Below are 25,144 nucleotides of genomic sequence, written 5' to 3'. Positions count from 1 at the left end.
CTCATATCTGTCACTTATCATGACTGCTACCTACGTCCTGGCTTCTGCCCTTAGTGGGAATCTCCTGACTGCCAGTACCGCCCACCGTATCAAGCATTCTCCTGAATTTGGTGCTTATTATATCAACTCATATTTTGTATTTTTACTTACATCCATTCATAAAACACATGCTGCCTCACATGTGAATAAACACCTGAAGGATAGATGCCACTGGTCATGGGAATAGGAATTAGTGTGGCCACTAGAAAGCCAGTATGAAGATTCTTCAAAACTCTATAAAGAGAACTACCTCGTGGCCCAGGAAGGCCACTCTTGGCTACATACTCACAGGATTCTAAGCCAGCATACACAGAGACACATTCACATCCATGTTTACTGCAGCACTAGTCAAATTAGCAAGAAACAGAATCAGCTTAGATGCTCATCAACAGTGAATGGATAAAGCAACTGTGGTGCACACAGACAAGAGTTTTATTCAGTCATATAAATGAACAAAATTATGACATCCAAAAGGAAATGGATGGAATTAGAGATAATCATGTTAACTAAAATAAGCCAGACTTAAAAGTCACTTTTTCTCTCATATGTGAAATCTCGATTTAAATAACACATACTGTCTTAGTCAGGGTTTCTATTCCTGCACAAACATCATGACCAAGAAGCAAGTTGGGGAGGAAAGGGTTTATTCAGCTTACACTTCCACATTGCTGTTGATCACCAAAGTCAGTCAGGACTGGAACTCAAGCAGGTCAGGAAGCAGGAGCTGATGCAGGGGCCATGGAGCAATGTTTCTTACTGGCTTGCTCAGCCTGCTCTCTTATAGACCCCAAGACTACCAGCCCAGGGATAGCACCACCCACAAGGGGCCCTACCCCCTTGATCACTAATTGAGAAAATGCCCCACAGCTGGATCTCATGGAGGCACTTCCCCAACTGAAGCTCCCTTCTCTGTGATAACCCCAGCCTTTGTCAAGTTGACACACAAAACCAGCCAGTACAACTGACCCCTTGTCAGCGTAACACACAAACACATCACTATTAAGCCTCAACCCTTACTTTCTTATTCATCCCCAAGATCTAAATAACTTTAAAAGTCCCACGGTCTTTGCAAATTCTTACACACTAAAATTTCAATCCCTTTAAAACATCAAATCTCTTTTAAAATCCAAAGTCTTTTTACAATTAAAAGTCTCTTAACTGTGGGTTCCACCAAAATACTTCCTTCCTTCAAGAGGGAAAAATATCAGGGCACAGTCCCAATCAAAAGCAAAATCAGTCTCCAACTGTCCAATGTCTGGGCTCCTCCAAGGACTTGGGTCACTTCTCTAGCCCTGCCCTTTGTAGTACACACCTTGTCTTCTAGGCTCCAGATGCCTGTACTCTACTGCTGCTTGTTCTTGATGGTACTGGCATCTCCAAAACACTGCTGTCTTCTGCATGAACTAGGCTTCAGCAATAGCCTCTCATAGGCTCTCTTCATAGTGCTAAGCTTCAACTCCTTTGCTTGACCCCTTCAGTCCTGGGCCATCAATTACAACTGAGGCTGCACCTTCACTAATGGCCTTCCATGGCCTCTCACAATGCCAAGCCTCAGGTGTTCTTCATGACCCCTTCATGCCTTCAAAACCAGTACCACTTGGGTGACTCTTACATATTACCAAGTCTAGCCACAGCACAAGGTACAACCTTGGCTATCTCTGGAACACAGCCTTTTTGCTGTCAGAAAACACCTCCCAGAAGATTTCATCTCAATGATGTCAGTTTCTTCTTAATCATCACTAATTTCTTAGCTCCAGCTAGCCAGCACCAATTGTACCAGTAGTACAAAGGTTTTGTTTTAGTAGTTCTGGTATCTTGTTAATCACAGCTGATACTTCAGCCCCAGCTAAACAAAACCACAGAATCTTCACAATCAAAATAGCAACGGCCCTGATAAGAGTCTTTAATCTCTCTAAATTTCACAAGCCAGGCCTCCATCTTCTGCACTGTTCTCAACAGTATCTTCCAAGCTCCCATACCACATCCCACAGAGCTCTTAACACTGAATGGATCTTCTAGCCCAAAGTTCCAAAGTCCTTCCACAGTCCTCTCCAAAACATGGTCAGGTTGGCACAGGAATACCCCACTATTCCGGTACCAATTTGTCTTAGGGTTTCTATTCCTGCACAAACATCATGAACAAGAAGCAAGTTGAGGAGGAAAGGGTTTATTCAGCTTACTTCCACATTGCTGTTGATCACCAAAGTCAGTCAGGACTGGAACTCAAGCAGGTCAGGAAGCAGGAGCTGATGCAAGAGCTGATGCAAAAGCTGATGCAGGGGCCATGGATCAATGTTCCTTACTGGCTTGCTTCCCCTGGCTTGCTCAGCTTGCTCTCTTATAGACCCCAAGACTACCAGCCCAGGAATGGCACCACCTGCAAGGGCCCCTCCCCACTTAATCACTAATTGAGAAAATGCCCCACAGCTGGATCTCATGGAGACACTTCCACAACTGAAGCTCCTTTCTCTGTGATAACTCCAACCTGTGTCAAGCTGACACACAAAACCAGCTAGGATACACACACACACACAAACACACACATACACACTGCCATACCACACCACACAAGTCTTCCTGCAATTTTCTTTCTTCTTCCAATATTGTTTTAAATATTTATCCATACTCACAAATGCTTCTGGTTCACTCCCTTCAGCCAGAGTACAGTCTGAATGCATTGGATAACAAACCTATTCCTGGTCTTGCTATTAAGTATTTACTCCATTTCCCAGCACTTAGGAAGGAGGCTGCAGTGAACGCTCTTGTGCACAGCTCCTGAAGGACTCACATAAAAGGTTTTGCAAGGGACATAACGGGGACACCGCTGCTGGGTCACAGGGACTAAGCAACTACAGCGACAGTAGGTATCCTCAAGTTTCTCTCTGAGATGATTCCAGTTCACAGCCTTCGCATTGGCACACAAGAGAATGCCTTTCCAGGACATCAGCAGCATTCTTACACTTCTGCCAAATGATGAGTACAGAATGCTCTTTGAGTATGGCCTAATTCCTACTGCTAGTACACATTAAAAACATTTCTTCACTAGTCAAAGACTCTACGTCTTCTGTGAAATAATGTCATTTCAGTTCAAGGGACAAAAGCAACAAAGACCACGTGCTGTGGCTCAGAAACACGTCTCACCATCTTTTTTTTTTTTTTTTTTTTTTTTTTTTTTTTTTTTTTTTTTTTTGGATTTTCGAGACAGGGTTTCTCTGTGTAGCCCTGGCTGGCCTCGAACTCAAAAATCCGCCTGCCTCTGCTTCCCAAATGCTGGGATTAAAGGCGTGCCCCACCACTGCCCGGCTACGTCTCACCATCTTTAAACACAACCAACAGTCCCTCATTTTCTCCAGACGTGCAACAATGAAAATGAAGCCTCTGGAGAAAGTTTCCGCCCATCCCCGAGTCTCTCGATTCTGAGTGTAAGTAGCCCCATAAGAAGCTGCAGGGTGGAAAGGCGCTCACCTGCTTTGGCTCCCCAGTGTGGCTGTGCTCCTTTTGCTTCTCTTCATATAAGCACCTCAGAAAAGAAATAATTAATTCATTCTCTCGCTGCTCGTTTCTTGGTCTCAATTTCTTTTGGGGGAAAAAAATCAGAAACATAAACATTACATTTCTTTTTAATTGTCAACAAAACTGCTCAGGCAGGGTGCTAACGGCTTCCACCCAGTAACTCATGCTGTTCCTCAATGATCTCACTAGGGGGCACTGGTCACCCTACGAGAGGAGGCAATTCTTTAAAAGACCAGTGGGCAGAGCCACTGGGCCAGATTTAGGAGTCATCTTTGATGTTCTTTTACCCAAGATAAAAATTTTAACATCAAATAGTGGCGGTCAAAATAGTCAATAAATAAACAGCTTTTAAAAAGAGATAAAACAAAATCTATGTAAATACCCAGAGTCAAAATGATTACACATTTATAAGCTCTTAAGGTTAGGGATCTAGAAAGGAACCAGGCAGTTGGACCCAGGGTCACGATGTCACGTGGTGACCGTGCCCATCATGTGGCACACTGTGGTATCCCTGTGAAGCAGACACTTGGATGAAAACCTGAATACCAAGTTCTCAGTGATCCTCCCACGCCCTCCTCTCTCCTCTTTGTCTCTCTCCCTCCCTTTCTGCCTTCTCTCCCCTCCTTTAGCATTCTTTCTTTAAATTCATAAGGACTTTTAATTTGCTACAGTGGCTAGACACACTGTTTTACAAATAAGAACATGCAGGTTTTAGTTACCGACTCATTTTATCCAGCTTCTCCTCAACTAATGATAATGACTCACAAAATCCTGTGGTCTCTCTCCTCCAGCTTCCAAATCTTTGCATTTGAATTATCAGACACAGGGTATTTCTAGAAGTCATCTAATTCAACACATTCCTTTCTGTGCATGGAAATAAACCTAATTGCCCAGATCACCCCAGAGAGACAGAGAGCCACTCCCTGGCCTGCCAGCAGCACTGCCCAGCACTCCTCTCTAACTCTGGGCGGTAGCCTGCCCTTGAACAGGTCAGGAGTGAGCAGGGGAGCAGCTACACAGGCAGCAGAGTGTGTGTCAGGGCCATTCTTGGCAAAAGTCTCCCCAGCTAGCTAAGGAACAGTGGTGTTATCCTTAGAGCCTCGAGCATTATGACAAAGGAAACCTTAATCCAGACTTCCTTCAGAAAAGGTCATGTGGAATGGCAAGTTTTAAAGGTTGATAAGATGCCTCAGCAGATAAAGGCACTTGCTGCCAGCCATTTGACCTAAGTCTGAACTACGCAGTGGAACTCTGAGTGCTCTTGTTACACATACCAAAGACACAGATACAGAGAAAGGGGGACAAAATTTCAAACTACCAGAAAATGAAGTCACAAGCAGGCATGGGGGAGTAGGGCAGGTGCCTCCCACTGGACCCAGGAGGCCCCTCCCTCCACCCAGAGACCTCATTAACCACTCCCAGGCAATGACTGCAGTGCAACAGAAATGCATTATCTGTGGTGTCACCCAAAGTCAAGAAATAAATACTTCTTCAGAATCATTGTGAAGTATGGAGATGTTCATTCAACACTGTGTTCAAAAAAATCAGGGATGTGTCATCACCCTAAAATCTGTGGTGTTACTGCCACAGGTGACCTCTGCTCATGTCTGAAACATCCCATCAAGCAGCTTGTAAATAAGACGGTAGTTGTGTGGCAGGTGTCCTGAGGTCTTTCAGGAGAGGACAGGCTAACACCCCAGAGCCCGTCTGCTATGGAGTACTCTGAGGGCTCAAGGTCAGCCGCCATCATCTCCAGTACCCTTTGCCTAGGTATTATTTAAGCTTTCTCCTCAAGAAACACTGAGTATGATATGCATCATTACTGAGAAAATAGTATGTATCATTGTTAATAGTAATTACATTGGCATTGTAATAATTGGCCTTTGGGGAGAGTTTTTCAGAAATAAATTACCTTCCAGGAAAGACTACATCACATTTTTTTATGACCTTTTTGATCTATGTGAATTTTCAAATATGTTAGTAGGGATAGCCACCCATTACTGATTAGTGATGGAGACTATAAAATATTTTAGAAAAACCATGAAAGCCATTCAGGAAGACCAACAACATGCTGTCAGAGAAGATCAGATTCGTATTACTCAAAAAGAGCCCACATTTGCAGAGGAGGTAAAGAATGAGCTGGATTTTCTCAGCCAGTGAACATGACTACTTCTGTTCTTCAGAGCCATCAAAAATCTAGAGCTGTGGACAACACCAAATTGCATTTTCCAGTGCACTTTTATTATCTGCTTTTTTCCAATGTCTCTGCGCACAGAGGAGAGAGGGGTGCACTAGACGACTGGCTCCTGCAGGAGGAAATCTAGCAGCCCATCTGCAGGAGGGTTTTGAGCATTGCCTTCCTGAGGCATCGCCCCTCTGCTCAGGGAAAGCTGCATGGTGCTGTCTACATGAAAGTGAAAACCATTAAGAAAGGGAAGTGTGTCTTCAGTGCCTGCCAGGGAGGTGCTCCCCAGTAACCAGGTAGCACCCTACCCTAAATGGGTTCACATGGATGGCCTTGGCTTCAGTTGCAATGCATTAAGGCTAAGAAGCAAAGTACAGGCAAATAAAAATTGTGAAAACAGCCCTCAAGGCCGTCTGCAAAATGAAAACAACAACAACATCTTCCTATTCTTTCTACAAATGTATGCCAAGCCTATGGAAAGAGGGAACTAGAGAACTTTAGTGAAGAACAGAAAGAAAAGCTGAGCGTTCTCATCCTCTCCTCCTCAAGAGGGTGAGAACAAATGCATGGCTACCTGCTTGTCTGCTTTAGTCAGCCCCTAATGGGAGAACTTGACAAGGCACTAGTGGGCACACAGACAGACAAACAGACACACACACACACATACACACACACACACACACACACACACACACACACACACACACACGAACACATACACAGATATACTAACTCTTTGTCCCAATGCACTCACCTACTTTGAAAAGTGCCAAAACCCCACAAAAATGGCTCCAAATTCTGGTAGACATGAAGTCTGTGTTGAGCTCATTCCTGACAAGCAGGCCTTAGGCAGGCTGACACTTGTGGCCTGGTTTACCTAGATGCAGCAGCTCCAAGCATGGTAAGCGCAGACTTCCAGGTTTAATGTATGCAGCTCATGAGTGTGCCTCTATATGTGGTAGTTTTAGTCTGTTTTGATTTTTGAGTTTCAATTTAAGGCTCTAACATATGACACATATTTTCAAAACAGACAACAAAAAATGTAGAAGGAACAATTGTGCTCAAACCGATGTACAAATGTCTTGTGACTTCGTGGGAAGAGACTGGCAGAGGTTCCCAGGAGCTAAGGAGAGCTTGTGGCCTTCCTTCTGCCTCCTGGACTGCCTGTCTGCCCACTTTTGCAACAGGACCCTGGCTCATGCCCCTGGGGAGCGGCGCCCGCTGAGTCCTCACCACCCACAGGACACTCCACAAGCATGCTGCCTGGTGTGCTTTCCTGCTCCATGCCACAATGGACTGTACCTGAACTTCCTCGAATATCGTTGCCTGTTCCTGATTGGTCAGTGTGGTCAAGTGCTTCTGGAGTTCTAATTTGGTTTTAGAGGAGTTCATTCCTGTTGAGAAGAGAGAAAAAGACAAAGGGTCTATGGGGGAGTCCTGAGTTGGATTTACCACCTCCCAAACTCATTTCCTTCACAGTCTCACCCACCCTCTTCAGGACCCTTCTATTAGACAATAGCATCACTGTGAATTGAATGCTGCTGAGTGAGGAGCTGCACTCCAAGACTGAACTTGCCTTTCACTGCATTCTCAAAACAACTCCAAGAGAGTGAGATATTATCCAAATCTCATACGCAGGAAAACCAAGGACACAAGAGTTTCATAAAGCCTCTTCAAACGGCCCTTGTATACTCTGCCTGAGGTGTACGCAGCTCCAAATTACTGTTCAGTGTTAAAATACTGAAGGCAACCCAAACATTTTCTTCAACAATGACAAACTCTTCTAACTACAAGAGAACACGAAAACACTGAGTAACTCGCAGCTGGTGCTGATTTGAAATCCGAACCTGACTCTGCCTTGAATTCCACTTACATCCCCAACGCGTACACTTGAGAGGCCGACACTGTTCCTCTCATCATGTGTTTAACTGTCTTAAGAGCAGACCATTAACAATACAAAGGATTCGCTATAAAAATGACTACATAAAAGCCCAGCACTATTGCAATCTCCTCCTTAAGATATTCCATTCCTGCATGAATACAGTATGAGGCCTAGTTTGTGGTTTTTTTGATGTCAGGTATAGATGTCACAGAACATGTGAAGCTTGAGAATTTGCTAACTCACTCTCCATGGAAGACCTGTTGCTAGTTTCTTCTAGCCCAAGTCTCCCCATGCTGAGGAAGGAGACCTGCTTAGCGGTTGGACAAAGCTTATAGTGAAATACCCATGTGAGTAATTTATGGCCACCAGAAATATAAGGCCAAACAAGAGCCCTTTATTCAAGATGGTGACCAAGAGCAGGCCCCTTGCCACCAAAAAACAAACAAACAAACAAACAAACACTTCTTGGCCCTGAATTGAGGCAGGGTAGGTTTTATAAATAAAACGGACAATTAATCAAAACCAGGTATGTATGGCTGGAGTGGGGAGCAGGGATACTCAAAAGATTGAATTCAATTGATTTAAATAATTTGTTTCCCTCTGTCAAACAATGAACCTCCTGAGCTGTAGGTAAGGCTGCATGGGAATGTTCTGCACAGCCACAGCCCCGAGTGCTTAAAGGGCCCTGGGGGTGGGGGGACAGCTGAGTAAAGACTGTGACTACTTTGGGCAGTTCAGTAGCATGACCAGGACTGAGGGCTGGAGAGAAAGAAACCCGCCAGAACATGGAGCCTGTGTAACTCAGGAAACACACTTCTACTTTATAGTAGCCCAGTGTGCTGCGTCCACAGTTCATGACTTGGAAACTCACGAGAGGCCATAAGTCTGTCAGTAGCTAGTCTGTCCAAAGCCAGTGTTCCTTTCTCTTTTTTTAGTTGGAGGTCAGCCCAGCCCTCCTCACTGGCTACATAGGCACAAGGTACTGATCCTATGCAAAGTCCAGCAGGCGCCTCAGCTTCTAGAATGTTATTTTTCCTTATTTTGTCTTAAACCAAGATGAACTCTACAAGGCCACCAGAAAACTAATGGCATTTCATTCGGTACTTCCTATGTTGAGATCTCAAAATAATCAGAGGTAGGAATTTTGTTTTTTAGTAATCCTAATGTATAGATAAGAACCCAAGATGCTGAAATCATATATTTTGTCCAAGGTTACCCACTAACTAAGGAGGCGAGTTGTCTGCCTCCAGAACCAGATCACTGCGGCCCCCCTTTGCCTCACTGGACTGGTAGAATCATGTGGTCTAACACACAGGCGTCTCCAGGACATGAGCAAATTCAGAGGTGGGTTGAGGTAGAGAAAAGGCTGTCAAGGTATAATTCATCAACCCTCCATGATTCTTCCGAAGCCAGAGGGCAGGCTCAGGGCTTTCTGTAGCAATACTTCAATACTGCAGCACAATGGTGTCTGAGTTTAGTAAGTGCCCAGTGAGAACTAACTAGAAATCTTTCCAAATATAAAAAAAATGTTCCTGATATAGTCTAGGCAACAAACTCTGTGTTGTTAGCAAGTGAGGGAAGTTTCAAGCTTCTAAGAAAGTTAGACTAGACTAGTTAGGCTACACACTGAAAAGCTCAGCCTGAGTCCTAAGCCTCCGCCTCTTCTTCATTTGGACAGTCGGGTCCTCTGACTGGGTCTGGCCAAACCAGTGAGTCAAGATACCTCACTATGGTAGGCCCTTCTACCCCAACTCAATATTTTGTTTTTCAGAAAGAGCATGATTAATTTTAGCAATCTCCAAACTGTTCCTCTCAACTCTGAAATAAGCAAAATACTCTTCAAGTATCATAGCCGTTGTATGGTTATAAAATTCAAGTACATCCCCCAGAGTCGCTTTGACTCTCAGAAGCTGTGCAAGCGTGTGGTGTACCCACACATACATTATTTGTGTATTTAGGATAAATACACATTTATTTCTCCTATTTTATACATTCTGGGACATAACTCCACTACATCAACTGATTAAGAAAACATTCTATAAGTCGTCTTTCTTCTTATGGTCATGTTACTGGCCCTTCCTATAGTTCGTGGAGTGCTTGGTCAGAACATAACTTCCTGATAGAAGAACTGTTTTGGTGGGGTTGGCAGTTTGCAGCATAGGGAACTGAACCCAGGGTGTTATGTGAGCCAGGCAAGCACTCTGCCATTGAGCCACAGCCTTGCTGATTTTGGAGCCTTTTAGATTTCAAGATTAGGGACGCTCAACTGGCAATGACAAAATGCTTGGTGGGAGTTGTTGGCCTAGAACTTCGGACCTCACGCATGTCAAGTCAGTATTCTACCACTGAGATAAGTACCCACCTAAGACCACCCTTACAGTAATTCAGTGGCTTCCGATAAATCATTTCATTCTACTTATTGGACTTGCCACCATAAAAATCAAAGGACCCAGAATCTGTTCTTCTTCCAAAGTAGCCTCTCCTAACTCACCATCCATTCCTTTAAAAATGCTCCCACACAGTGAGTGAGGCACGGGCTCCCCAGACGCCTCGGGCTGGTTAGTAGTTAAGGGATGCTCTACAGCTGGACAGTTTTCTGCTTGGGTTGGATTTTATCATGTGAAAGAGAACTGAATGATTATTCTCCCAACCACAACAGCAAACTCTTGATCCCAAATAAAACCTCTAGCTGTAACTTCCTGAATGCTCAGGTCCAACCCAGATTTACCCAGTGGAACTTCAGCAGGAGCCAGCTCTGCAGATCAACATCTCCTCTGCCTATAAGGCCAAAGTCACCGCTGGCTTAATAGGCCCTTAGGGGCATTTCCACCATCATTTGCCTTATCTTGACAGCTGGCGTGGAAACATAGTGAGCCTCTCAGTTGGGATCTCTCGTTAAAGCAAAACCCTCATTCCAGATATAGTTTATATGCTGTCAGCAAATAGTAACGACATGAAAATGTTTTTTAAAATGAATCAATCATGCTTGTTTCAAGAGCACTGTAATGACCAAAGTGAACCTTTTCAGACTTTATGATGTTTATGTTAATTTATCTCATACCTATTAGGATAGCTACCATCATAAAAATCATTTTTGTAAGGATGCAGAGAAGTTAGGATCGGTGAATAATGGGAATATAATTATTATAGAACAGTACAGGAAAGCTTAAACATTAAACCGACTCACTGTGTAGCCAGTTTTATATCAACTTGACAGAAGCAAGAGTTGTCTGAAAGGAGGGAACTTTGACTGAGAAAATGTCTCCATAATATTGGGCTATATGCAAGCCTATAGGGATTTTCTTAATTAGTGATTGATGGGGGAGGGCCCAGCCATTGTGGGTCGTGCTATCCCTGGGTTGGTTATCATGGATTCTATAAGAAAGCAGGCTGAGCAAGCCATGGATTGCAAACCTGCAAACAGCACTCCTCCATGGCTTCTCTATCTCCTTCAGCCTCCAGGTTCCTGCCCTGTTTGACTTCCTGTCCTGCTTGCCTTCTGTAACTCTGATGTGGAAGTTAAGCCAAGCAAACCCTCTCCTCCCCAAATTGCTTTGGTCATGGTGTTTCCCCACAGCAACAGAAACCCATATGAACACTCACCATATGAAGTAGCAAATTCACTTACTCAAAAGAACGGAAAGCAGAAACCTGAACAGATGTCAAAATTCTTAGCACTACTGCTCACACAGTAAAAGGCAAAAAGAACCTGGATGTCCAGTGGGGAATAAATGAATCCACTGGCAGAATATTATTCAGCCAGACAAAGAAATGGGATTCTGACATGTACAAAATGAGCAAACCCAGAAGACAGAATGCTAAAGGAAAGAAACCAAAACCAAGAAAACAAATCCTACTGATTCCACTATACAAGGTACCTAGATTAACTCAATTTGTAGAGTCAGAAAGGAAGAGAGCTCAGTGGTAAGGGACTTCTGCAAGCAAGTGAACCTGCACTCAAAGCAGGGCATGCTGCTCGGGCCTAACTCCTGCGCCGGGAACACAGACAAACAGACCCTCAGCACTTACCAGCTGGGCTAATCTAGCCCAAACCAGCTCTGGTTCAGTGAGAAATCCTGTCTGAAGTCAACAAGGCAGAGAAAGACAGGAAAACACCCATGTCCCTGCTCTGGCTCCTGTATGCACAGGCACACATATGTATACATTCACACACCACAAATTACCACACCAAACACACACACACACACACACACACACACACACACACACACACACACATGAAAACTCAAAGGAGAATGACGGCTGCCTGGGGCTGTGGGAAAGTTACAAGGCGAGAGGCTGGTGAGTAAGCTATGACTCAGGAAGAAGAAAAGTGGGCAGCCGTGGGGATGCTGCTCACTCTGTGGAAGCACACAACACCACCGAACAAGATGGAGGAAGAGGAGGAGGAGAAGGAGGAGAAGGAGGAGAAGGAGGAGGAGGAGGAAGAAGAAGAAGAAGAAGAAGAAGAAGAAGAAGAAGAAGAAGAAGAAGAAGAAGAAGAAGAAGAAGAAGAAGAAGAAGAAGAAGAAGATGATGATGATACATTATATATATATGGGTAATTACTTAGGACAAAAAGAAACTAGGTCTAAATGTCAATATAGTTTTTCTTTACAGATTTCCAGTTTGTGACAAGTATTCTAGATACATAAGAAATGATCGAGCCTTTGTTTCTACAATTGGATAATTTAAGTCATGTGGCAATCTCAAAAAAACATACACCTACAAAAAGTTTAGAAATCTTCCTAAAGACAAAACTAGATGGAAAATTAAGAAAAAAGGCACACAGTACTTCTTTCCAGATTCCTCCAAAGGAGCAGTGACCACTCACTCCACTCTATCTTCTGCCCCTCCCTGATGACCAGGGCCAGACTTCACTCTTGCCAGAACATTTCTCACTCAAGAGGGCTCCTTTCTCCTTTGAGAGAGGGGCAGGCTGCAGGGAGCTCCTGCCTGGTAGTCAGACAGCGGATCCCGGGCTTGCTATTCCCTAGTTTATCTCTAGATGGCTCTAACCTCTCAACTTATTTATAAAATTATAAATAATTCACTTTTTCTTCACAACCATGATGAACTTAAAATTGACAGTACCTTTTAAAAACATTTTAGCACTGTTTCCCACAATTACTTAGGAAAAAAGAAACTAGGTCTAAATGTCAATATAGTTTTTCTTTACCGAATTATAGTTTGTATTCCAGATATACAAGATGATCATGTGTTTGGTTCTACAATCAGATAATTTAATCTTGTGGCAATCTCAAAAAACATACACCTAGATATAAAGGCTAACGATCAAATAGTAACTCTTATAATTATCAAATAAATCCTACAAAAGATGACATTTCATCATAAGCGTCTAGAAACTGTAGTTTAAATGGTCACCATTGGATTTTATTCCCTCCCATTCACTCCTCAATTGGAACCTGTTTTCTGCTCTCCATTAAAACTGCCCTGGCAGAGACTGCAGGGACCCTCTACCTTAACTTCTTTAGGTCTCATTTCACTAGATCTCTGTGGTGGCCAATTTGAAAGAGCCAGTATTCTCACACAGCTCAATAAATGTTTGACAACATTTACCCCCTAACCTCTCTATTACTCTTAAGAGTGCCTTGGAGGAGAGATGGCAAGAGAGGATGTGGGTCCTTAGCTTTGTCTCCATCGTGCTCAGGGAAAATTCTTGTCATACAGAACACATCCATAGCACGATATGAAATCACCTATGATCCCTCTGACGTGGCCCTACAGAGTAGTGCGACAAGCACTCCCCCACAAGGCCTTGGTGCCACAAGCTAAAAGCGCCCCCTACTCACCCTCTATCCTCTCGCAGAGCTTGTGCAGGCCCTGCAAGGGGCAGCCCTCGCACAGCTGGGCTGGTGCCTTAGCAGTCTGTTGCACCGCAGCTACCGTGAAAGCCTGCTTCAGAGTCATCATGATCTCATCAACCTGCACACAGGAGCCAAGTGTCAACTGACAAGAGCCGACTGACGGGGACAGCAAGTTCACAGGAGAGACTTAAGTTCAGAGAAGAGACTTTGCACTGTACATTTTTTTTTTTCTGGGCTATTTTTCACAGACTGACAGGAAATAGTGGAAATAATTGCTAGGGTTGCTCTCTGTTGTCTGAGAATGACTAGAGCCAGCACTCTTAAAGCAGGTGAGGCACATACATAGTAAGAACATTACAACAAAGTACAAAGCAAGTGCCTCTGGCCCAAAGTCCACAGGGAGTTTTTCTTCTTCTCCTCCTTCTCCTTCTCCTTCTCTTCCTTCTCCTTCTCCTTCTTCCTCCTCCTCCTCCTTCCCTCCCTCCCTCCCTCTCTTAAGTCCCACAAAATGGCTCCAGAGGGTCATGAACTTGCTGTACAGCTCTAAAGCTTCGAGTCTTCCTGCCTCCTGGGCCTTAAAAGAACAGGGCTACCACACTCAGGTAAAATGAATGCATTAGAACTCTAAATGCTGCATTAGAGCAGAGGATGAAAGCAAGCATATCTTTCAAAAATATTGAAATTTAAAATGAAAATGCAAATGAGTCTCGGCTGCATAGCAGAAAGGTATTAGTCACGAGTGGCTAATTAAAGCAAATACCGCTCTGTCAGCAAGGCTCTACAGCTCTGCTCAGCCCAGAAAACTCAGCAGGGTTGAAATTGCTCACAAGGTTTGCAGTGGGCAGTGTTGTCCTCTTACCAGAGCTTCATTTGTGCACTGGAACACGTAACAGACAAAATGAAAGCCACCGCTGCCGCCACCCGAGCACTCTCGGCAGATAAATCCAAAGTGGTCCACATGCCTGATGCCCTGTGCAAAGAGAGGGGGGAAGTTGTATGGAGCACTGCTGGCTGAAGACAGCTCCATGGTGACGCTGCCCATTTACAGAGCACTACAGAGAACTGAGCACATATTTTCAAATGAAGATTAGCATCATAGTAAAATGTCACTTTGATTACATGAGAGTCAAGGTTTGCAAATTCAAGTCCTAATGCTCACTTTAGTACTAAAAGAAAAGCAGAGTAACTGACAGAAAAACTAGAACTTTGGGGAGGTGATACAGGAGGAACACTGAGGAGTAAACACTAAGATAAAAGTCAACAACACACAGAGATTAACACATACATTCACAACCAAGACATAGGAACAAACATGTACACACAATTCACACATATAAAGGTTAAAAAAAATCAAAATGTATTTGTACAAAAATTACAAGCAAATACTAAGTGGAACTGCATAAAGAATGAGCAAAAAATGACTTCTATTTCTAGAAGAGCAGCTTTGACATCCTGGAAACAAAGGGCAGAACTCTGCCAATGTTCCACAAGCTCTTCTTAACACACAAACCTGACTTAAACATAGCAAGGCACAGACGCTGAGAGACTGCCTTGGTTGCTGCCTCACAAAGCTACCAGAAGCAATGTGGTGATTCCCTTTAATTTTTTAGACTTACTTAATGTGTATAACTGTTTTGCCTCTATGTATGTATGCATGCTGTGTGTACGCCCGGTGCCAGTGGGCATTGAAGTGAAATGAGAAACAGTTATAAACCACCATGTGAGTGCTGGGAACAGAACCTGGATCCTGAGCAAAGCAATAAGTGCTCTTCAACAGTAAGCCATAGCTCCAGCACCAACCATTAGTTTTCATTGTCAACTTGAGGTGACCGAGAATCACCTGGGAGAAAGGCATGCTCTGAGAGCATCTGTGGGGATTATGTTATTATGTCACCCACGTTGAGTGTGGATGGCACACAGCCACACCCTGGACTGAACAAGAGAGAGAGGAAGCTGAGCACCTGCATGCACATGTCCACTGAGACTTCCCCCACTGTAGCTAACTGCGGCAGAACTGTAAAGAGAATGAAAGCCTTCAGTTGCTTCTGTCAGGGTATTAGGAAAGGAAACTACAAGAGCAACCTAAATATAGATGAAGTATCTTCTGTGACTATCAGTGTGTGTGTGTGTGTGTGTGTGTGTGTGTGTGTGTGTGTGTGTGTAGATATATGGGGGCTAGTAACTCAGGCTGGCATGATTTGACAAGCCTCATTTCTTTAGGAAAGAATAAACCACCACACTGCTGTAAAAAAAGCAAAGGTCTCCCAGCGCAGTGGTGCACAGCTCTAATCCCAGCACTCAAGAGTGGAAGCAGGGGGCAGAGGCAGGCAGATTACAGAGACACTTTATCTCAAAAAAATAAAAATAAAAATAAAAATAAAAAATAAAAAAAAAAGAAAAAAAAAAGAAAAGAAAATATCTAACATTTTAATTTTCTACATAATTAGGAGCAAATCAAGATTCTGTGGATAACATCACTTTCAGGCAAGCATTTCCAGTCAGTAATTGCTGATATATCCTGATCTCAATCAGTGTCCTCCATCAACAAACTAAGCAATAACAGAGGATGCTACATGGGGGAATGTCATTTATCAAAGTACCTTCTTTGAAAAGGCTTCCCTATTAAACTTGTTAAGGACTTTACTTATTTTCAAAATTGAAAATACTATCTTTTTTATGCCTTAGCTAGCTTACACTTTAAATTAGCAAACAACCAAGATTTTTACATCATATTACAGACATGAAAAGTTAGAGCTTAAGAAAAAAAAGTCGCCAAACAGTAATGTAAATGGTGTTGTATTTGCCGGGACAATCTGGAGAGAACTTGCCCATCACAGTTGACAGATTCCTCCCAAATCTGTCTAGGAAGAACAGCTGGAAGACTTAACATCAAACACAGAAAATTCCAAGTAGACACTGCATTCTGGGTAAAAACCTCAAAGATAAGTATTATATCTCATGGTTTACAGAAGAAATAGTGACAATGTTAAAAAAATAAGAATTTCAAGAAAGTAGAAATATTTTTCTCTACAATTTATATATAAAATACACATACATAATTATGTATAAGCCATGAGCACCCATATATATCAATTATATATAAAACAAGTGCACACATATGCATACCAATTATAAATAAAACATGCACACACATATAAGCCCCTATAAAATAGCTAAAAAGCATTAGTACCAGTATCAGGGAAAAGAATGGGAGGTAGACCTATTTGCTCCAATACATTGCTCCAAAAAGCAAAACTGTTAACTTCATTATAATTTGCCTTAGTACACTGCAAGACAAAGAGACCACCAATCAAACATTAAAAACATGTTTGTTTTTTTTTTAAAAAACACAACAGCATGTCTACTGCATACATCAGAAGAACTGAAATTAAATCTGTGTGAATTTACCTGAGAGCAAAAGGATATCTCCTTAAAATTTTTCTCCAGTGCAATCTTTTTGGTGTCAGGACTGATGAGGTAAACTTCAGATTGGCCAATCTTAAAAAAAACAAACAAATAAACAAATAGAAAGACATGTGGTTCTCCTAAAAACTGAATTCATTATACATGTCCTGACCTATGAGGAAGGACAGGAAAGTGGAGAGCTCTTATGAAATTCCAACTACATCACTGTTAATAAGTTTCAAAGGTTACAGTTTATGCCATGGATTCCAAGTGACAGGGGATAAACACCTATATGATACATCAGTATTCTCAGAGGAAAAGACCACATAAGGTAAATGATAATAATAATCTTCAAATAATCCTCAAAGCCTGCATCCCCTTCATATATAGTTTTCTAGTCAAGTGAATATTCCAGAAAACAACAGTGCCTATTTAAAATTTCCAAAACACATATGGCAGCTGAGTTCTGTGCCGCCTGGCTGGCTGTGGAAGCTGTCTGACCTCCACCCCACATGCTGACACCCGCCCTTCCTGTGTGTTGGTTTCTGCAGTCAATCCCTCCTTGGGATCTACAAGCGAGGTCACATCCTCAAAGCACTCTTAACTCTCAAGCTTGCTTCTCTTCTAAGCTCTTTATACTCTGATCTGGACGACAAGTTAGAGCAATCAGCCTGCTAGAGACAGAGGTGTAAACCAAAAGTAACTGCACCTTAATGAAGATGTCCAACCCATGCATTCTGTAGATGAGACTGCGGGTTTGTCCACAGAGCAGTTTCTGCTCTTAGTACTTCTGAAGTACCCTTCCGGCAAGCAGGACTAACAAGGTGCACAGAATTCCAGCAGTAACCACCATCACTGTGACAGCACACTGCCCAGCAGCCCAGACTCTGGGTGTTCCTAAGGAGGCACCCACTCAGGATCCCCCTTAGTCGACAACACTAACTGCATCTCCACATTCTGTATATTTCATCTTAGTGGCCTTCTGTTTTCATTTATAGAATGAAGATAATCATCATTATTTTTGAAAATCTTGAAAACTCTCAGTTGAGCAGTATTCTTATTTGGATGTGGCTAGGCTATAAGGAACAGGTGAGAATTTAAAGTCAGGTGTGTGAGCCTGGGGGTCTTCTCATATCCAGTCCACCACTCTGTCCTATGTCAGCCATGCACCCTGGTCTACCTGAGGTCGTGCACCCCCATCTACCTAAGGCCATGTGCCTCTGTCTCCCTGAGGCCATGCACCCCTGTCTACCCCTGTCTACCTGAGACCATGTACCCCTATCTACCTGAGGCCTTGTACCCCTGGCTACCTGAGGCCTTCCACCTCTGTCTACCTGAGGCCTTGCACCCCTGTCTACCTGAGGCCTTGCACCCCTGTCTACCTGACGCCATGCACCCCTGTCTACCTGAGGCCTTCCACCTCTGTCTACCTGAGGCCTTGCACCCCTGTCTACCTGACGCCATGCACCCCTGTCTACCTGACGCCATGCACCCCTGTCTACCTGACGTCATACACCCCCATCTACCTAAGGCCATGCACCTCTGTCTCCCTGAGGCCTTGCATCCCTATCTACCTGAGGCCATGCACCTCTGTCTACCTGAGGCTTTGCACTTCTGTCTACCTGAGGCCATGCACCTCTGTCTACCTGAGGCTTTGCACTTCTGTCTACCTGAGGTCTTGCACCTCTGTCTACCTGAGGCCTCGCACCTCTGTCCAACTCTCTTCATCCCCACTGTCTTCATACTCTAAGCTCCCTACCTCTCACCTAGACTATAACAATGGTTTCTTAGCCTTTTGTTTACTTCCTTAAGTATTTCTTTGCTCTATAGTATTAAGTATTTAATGCTATACTTTAAATCTTTCAATGACTGCCCAATTTTTTTGACTAAAAACAAAATCCTGACCGTGACCTATAAGGTTGTGAAGAATGGGTTGTGAATAATGGAGCCTGACTTAGCACCCTAGCCCCATCTCTATGCAATTTTCTAATTTCTCCTGATCTTCTTTCTCACTAAGGATCTACTGGAGAACCCAGGGGCACCATGCTCTAGGCCCTGGTGACTATGGCGGTGATCAGCAGACGGAGGACTCCAGCCTCATGGACACTGAAATTGTGGGGATCACATGGAACACAAAGTTCTTTACTTGTTTACTTGTAATTAAGCTTAGAGCCAGGGCTGTGAGACTGCTATTGGTCTCTTTGATGAGATTGCTTCCCATGTCGCATCTGTACCTCAGGAGAGACAGGAAGGAAGGAAGCAAAGCCAGGACAACTGAGGGGCTGCCAGGCAGAGCAGTCTTCAGGACTCTGCAGTGCGGCTCCTTTCCCACCCTTCTCACATCTCACTCAATGCTCTCTGAACCCTGCCTATCAGCCACACAGGAACCTCTGCTTGGGAAGAATCACATCCTCAAAGATGCCTCTCCTGATCCCCCAGGCATTTCCACAGCATCCACTCCTTCTCTATAGTGTCAACTTAATCGTAACTATGTAATTACAAGTGTGTCAGGTGCCTGTCTGCATTGCTGGAATCTACATTCTGTGTGGGCAGAGTCTATTCACAGATGTATTTCCAGCATATTGTAGCCACTCAAATACGCTGAGCAGCTTTCTCAACACTGCAGTGTCTGGGGAAAGCACACAGATCACTGTGTGCAGCCCAAGTGCTACAGCCACCCAACATTCTTAGTGCTAGGTCAATTACCCTGGCACACCATCTGGGCTTCTTAAAGATTAGTTTATTATGTTTTAATTGTGTGTGTGTGTGTGTGTGTGTGGGGGTGGGTGGGTGTGTGTGTGTGTGTACCTGAGCACAGGTAGAGTTATAAGCAGTTGCAAGCTGCCTGATGTGGGTGCTGGGAACCACTCAGTTCCTCTGTAAGGCAGTATGTGCTCTTAGAGGCTGAGCCATCTCTCCAGATCCATCGTCTAGACTTTTAAAGCCAGCTATATCCACACAGCACTAACCTATGTGTCAGCTTCCTTACTCCTTGGCCATTTCACAGCCTTAGGTTAAGCACAATAAGGCTATATTCCATCTAAGGCAGTTTGTTCACTACCTTTATTAAGGCAAAGAAGAGAAGGGGCAGAAATAGACCAGGGAAAGGGCTACATTGTCAATTCACACCCAGGAAGATCACCCATCCAGAAAAACCCGAGCCGGCACGCAACTCCATAGCTGGCTACCTTACCCAGTCCTTTTCTTCCCTTTGGCTATTAGTTTCACAATTTTCTGTTTAGAAAACAAAGCAAGCAAACAAACAACAACAAAAACAAAGCAACTAATCTAGTGTTTTAGTTCGGGCATAAGTTTCAAAATATCAGGTTATTTAAAAAAAATCCTGTTACTTTGATTAACAAAGGGTGTTTTATAAACTATTATTTCCCACTTATGATAGTGTTGAAACATATTGCTTAACATCCCTCTTGAACCTCTTTTATATAACTATATTCTTCAATGAAAGGGTGTCTACAAACACGGGTGTGTAAGACAGATTCTTTTCAGACCTCAAGTTGCAAAAAACTGACAGAGATTTTTACCGTGAAGAGCATAGTACGGTTCTCCTCCATGTCTGTGGGCTGAACCACACTGTGCCCACCGATTAGGTGGTTCTCGATGTCATTGTCAAAGGAGCTAAACGTGCTACTGCGGAGGCTAGCGTCCTGGAACTCTTTCCTGAAGGCCAGTGAGCGTAGTCCAGGCTGCGAGAAGGATTTGCGCATTGGCCGGGGACCAGGCGCTGATGGCTGCCCAGTTGGCGCTTCCCAGTCTGTTCTGCGACCGCAGCTCACATGGTTGAACTTCTCAATACACTCATCAATCAGTGCAGGTGGTGCCTTCTTGTGGGCCACAGTAACCCGGCCACAGAAGAGCACCTCGAACTTTTTGGCGAAGGTGTCATCGAACTCAGAGGGGCAACGAAGCTCTTCCTGGCGGGCAATCTTCCCCGCCTGCCGGATGGAGCTGATGATCTCAGGCACCTGTGCAAAAGAGGGTGTGGTTAGAGACACTTGCCGAAGTGGTGCGAAACATCAAGGTCACAACTCAGAACCACAGCTTCCGGAGCAGAGATCCCTGGCTGACAGAGGGGCTGGACTGTACTGGCTCACAGATCACTGCACCCTCTCAGGTGAAATGACCAGTCCCTGGGCAGGCTTTGCATTGTAACCCCTAAGGTCCCCAGAGCATCTCCACTCGGCTTTGTCTCTGATGCAGTTACCTAAACGTGTATACTAGCTCACTCAGAAGAGTCTAGGGCAGTGTCCTTTGAAAAGCCTTCCTCAGTACATGGGGTGAAGGGCTCTAAAATCATCACCTTACACTTATTGAAATTATGTCACCGCTGTTTTCTTCAATGGCAACTAATGAGTTGTGACTCGATTCTGTATTTCCTAATGTGGATTGATAAAACATCGGAGAGCCCTGCCTCCTGTCAAAGTAAAACACTGAGGCTTCTCACAAACAGCTTTTCTTTCCTAAGGTCAATGTCTCGGGGAGGCTCTCCCACGCTGCGGCATCCCTGCCTCTCCATCCTGTCCACTTCTGCTAGATTCTCCACGGCAGCTTCAGAAATAAGACAGGTACCATACCACAGGGAATCAACACCAAGCAAAGTGACCAGCAGTCACAGCACTCACCCTGACGTCAGGGTGTGTAAGAACCATGGACTAGTATGCATGGGCTTAATCTTCTGCTTGACAGGGCCAGGTTTTTTGTTTTGTTTTGTTGTTTTTTGTTTTGTTTTTCAAGACAGGGTCTCTCTGTGTAGCGACAGGGCCAGTTTTTGCTTTGACTGAACATATATACTGGTATTTCCCATTTTTCTATGTCTAAAACTTTTGGTTGAGGCCCAAACACCTATAGGCCCCTGTTTATTTAATATCCTAACCAGAAAAATCCAATCCCTTTTCCAGTTCAGGTAAAAATCCCAACCAGGGGGCTGGTGAGATGGCTAAGCGGTTCAGAGCACTAACTGCTCTTCCAGAGGTGAGGTCCTAAGTTCAATTCCCAGCAACAACATGATGGCTCAAAACCATCTGTAATGAGATCCGATGCCCTATTCTGGCATGTCTGAGGACAGCTATAGTGTACTCACATACATGAAATAAATGGCTGGTGAGATGGTTCAGCGGGTAAGAGCGCCAAATGCTCTTCCAGAGGTAAGGTCCTGAGTTCAAATCCCAGCAACCACATGATGACTCACAACCACCCGTAATGAGATCCGATGCCCTCTTCTGGTGTGTCTGAAGACAGCTACAGTGTACTTACATATGATATTAAATAAATCTTAAAAAAAAAAAATCCCAACCAGTATGTACTACTGCAAAGGGAATAGCTCCCGTTCATTTTGAAAGCAAGCTTGTATTCAGTGCCATGACATAACTCTGAAAAACTCTGACATGACTCTGTCACTAAATACTGAACACACTAAAGATAATCTTTGTGCCATAAATATTCATGTATCTCCTCTCAAGGTATTTTACCAAGAGTCAAAGTTATCCTTAGAGTTGTATTTTTAAAATATGATTCCAAGGCTGGAGAGTTGGCTCAGCAGTTAAGGACAATTAATGCTCTTTCAGAAAACTGGGGTTCGATTCCCAGCATCATCATGGTGGCTGACAACCATCTATAACCCTCTTCTGGCCTCCTTGGGCACTGCATGCATGAAGTACACAAACATATATGGAGGCAACACACACACATACACACACACACCCTAAATCTTAAAAAAAAAAAAAAAAAGTTCCTGAAAAAAAATAAAGGGGGTGGGGGACAAAAAAATGATTCCTGAAGCACAGATTTAAACATTTAAAAGCTGAATTTTTAGTTGGTTGTGGTGGCAAAGGCCTTTAATCCCAGCACTGGGGAAAGAGACTCAGGTGGATCTCTGTGAATTTTAGGCCAAGCCTGGTCTACATAGAGAGTTCCAGAACAACCAGGACTACACACAGAGACTACCTCAAAAACAAAACAAAACAAAACAAACAACAGGCTAGATTTAAAAATACGGTGTGTGTGCAGGGGGTGCTGAGTTCATTCTGTGGTGTGCACGTGCAGGTCAGAAGACAACCTGTGACCTCAGCTCTTTCTCTCCCCCACGTGACCCAGGGCTAGAACTCAAGCCTTTAGCTTTGTCAGCAGGCGTCCACAGCAGCTCAGCCATCTTGACAGTCCAAGGCTGAGGCTTTGCCTGGCAATCATGTCTGCACTGAGTACTACACATGCTCGCACTGTAGCTCACTTCCATACTGCAAATCACTGCGTACATTGTGCGGCCGCCTAGAAACTGCCATGGATAGAAAATATCAAAGAAAAAAGAAACAGCAGGAAGCCTACGCTGCAACCACAACTTAGTTAATGATTCACAGGATCAAGGCAAAAAACAAAAGCCACAGCTTCTCTCTGGGGAAGAGAGGCATACAAGATCAGAAGCACTGAAGTTTTCTAGGAAAGAGTTCTGTGTGGTAAAAATAGTGTTCCTTCAGATCAAAACTGCCAACTTATACTTGCAAAGGGTTGTCTTAGTGGTGGTGTGAGACTATTTTATAGGAGTCACATATTTCCCAATTATTAACTGTTCTTTCTAAGCAGAAAAATGCAGCTTATTCCATCTTTTGAAGTCTGCTAAAATGTCCAATTTCTCCATACACTATGCCTTCCAATACTTCAAGAGAGCAATGATTGTTTTTCATTGTGTTTCAAAGAGGGGAAAGTGTATGAAGCCATATGAACGAACAGCAACTCAGCAATGAATGGAACAGATAAAGAACAAGGTCCTCAAGTGGCTCCTTGATTCCAGGAGTCAGGAGGAGCTGGGGAGCACACCACACCCTGGTCAGAGTTCAGGCGTCACCGCTTTTCTAACTACAGATTTTTCCAGCTCTTTGATTAGAATAAAAAACAGACACACTTCATTCAAAGACCAAGGCCCATCTTTCCTTGCTCTGGTGGGCCTCATTATTTAGACATCAATTTACTCTGAACACTCAATACCAGGAAGGTACATAACAAGTAAGATGGGAATAAGGTAGACCAGTTGGAAGACCAGCTCCTGCAAGATAGGGGGTTGGGGGAAGCTGGGGAGGGGAGCACAATGGAAGGGAGCGAAGGGGCCCTGGAAGATCTGGCATCAGTTCAGAAGAGCAGACAGTGAGGCAGGATGGTGGCAACGCAAGGGCAAAGCAAAGATGTCTTAAAGACAGGGAGCCCAATCACATGACAGTAGGCAGTTGGAGCTTGAAGCTCACAGATACAATAAAAGGGTAGTTGTCAATATTACACCCAAAATAAACATAACCAAAACCCAGCCTGTATGGTCTATAGGAACATATATACATCAAGTTACAATGACTCCTGCCAAAACAAACAAAGACCTTTTAGGGGCAAATGAACTGGAGAATTACTCCCTCTGATAAGATCTGGTACTTTTAATGAAAATCTTGCCTAGTTCAGTCAGAGGGCTAAGAGCTACGTCATTCTTGTTTGCAGATAAGCCGATAAAGCAAATCCAAACTAACTAGAGCAGAGGAAAGGATCTGAAAACGCTTTTCCTGGAATAAATCTAACAAGGATTTGGGGTTGGTTGGAGTTTCTGATACTACGGGAACCACAACAAAAATGTTAGGTAAATGTTAGGGATCAATTGTCCCAAATTAATGAACTGGTCCTGTTTAGGTATATAGAATTCTCATACTAAGGGATGCACAGAAAAGGCAGTTTTTGGTCAAGTCAGTACTGTTTCACAGGGACAGAGAAAATGATACTCTAAGAATCGGGGATACTTCTGTAAATAAAGCCCTTATTCAAGCACTTGGGTCAGCTTTTTAAGGATTTAGGGATTTTAAGGGATTATAAGTACACTGCAACTGTAATTTTATTCACAAAGATTTAGGAAGGCATTTCTGAAATAATCTTTAGAATAAAAAAGTCACTTTTATTTTACATTTACAGGTTTGTCAGCTGTTAACATATAACTAACGACTCTTTAATAAAAACCTAACGTCTCCAGCTTCTGCTTCCTGTAAGTGACCTGAAGTGACCAGTGAAGATGGTTCCCTCCTCTCAACTCAAAAAATCATGCAAATTGAGACGTTCAAATCTTTGTGTTCACTTTATGAACACCCATGAAACTACCCAGGCCATGAAGGGTGTGTATATATGTCCAAAAAGCCACCAACTGAACAAAATCACTTTAAAGAAGCAATGTGTGCTACTCCGGTTGGATAATGGTAGAGTTGATAGGTGCACTCAGGCCAACAGTGGGGCTGGTCACAGGGTTGGTGACAAAAA

At 43.6% G+C, this 25,144-nt stretch overlaps 1 protein-coding gene and 1 long non-coding RNA gene across 6 annotated transcripts in view; one reads left to right on the top strand and one right to left on the bottom strand.

The window, feature by feature from the left end:
• Positions 1-19,360, top strand: part of LOC116071013 — a 39,893-nt gene extending 20,533 nt beyond the window's left edge. The window contains exons 3-4 of the long non-coding RNA XR_004110669.1: positions 17,851-17,941; positions 18,870-19,360. This is a non-coding gene — a long non-coding RNA (uncharacterized LOC116071013). The remainder of the gene's footprint in view (positions 1-17,850; positions 17,942-18,869) is intronic.
• The window catches only part of Tbc1d1 (TBC1 domain family member 1), a 199,481-nt gene that overhangs the window by 75,912 nt on the left and 98,425 nt on the right, over positions 1-25,144 (bottom strand). For all 5 annotated transcript variants that reach the window (XM_031342384.1, XM_031342385.1, XM_031342386.1 and 2 more), the window contains 6 exons: positions 20,395-20,835; positions 16,856-16,945; positions 14,307-14,417; positions 13,433-13,565; positions 7,040-7,131; positions 3,505-3,615 (listed from right to left, as the gene is read on the bottom strand). In XM_031342384.1, coding sequence (XP_031198244.1) covers positions 3,505-3,615; positions 7,040-7,131; positions 13,433-13,565; positions 14,307-14,417; positions 16,856-16,945; positions 20,395-20,835 — 978 coding nt within the window. The remainder of the gene's footprint in view (positions 1-3,504; positions 3,616-7,039; positions 7,132-13,432; positions 13,566-14,306; positions 14,418-16,855; positions 16,946-20,394; positions 20,836-25,144) is intronic.

The sequence above is a fragment of the Mastomys coucha genome, unplaced genomic scaffold (genome assembly GCF_008632895.1).
Source record: "Mastomys coucha isolate ucsf_1 unplaced genomic scaffold, UCSF_Mcou_1 pScaffold22, whole genome shotgun sequence".
Taxonomy (NCBI): Eukaryota; Metazoa; Chordata; class Mammalia; order Rodentia; family Muridae; genus Mastomys; species Mastomys coucha.
The sequence above is the reverse complement of the archived record's forward strand: the minus strand, read 5'-3'. Positions and strand labels throughout refer to the sequence as shown.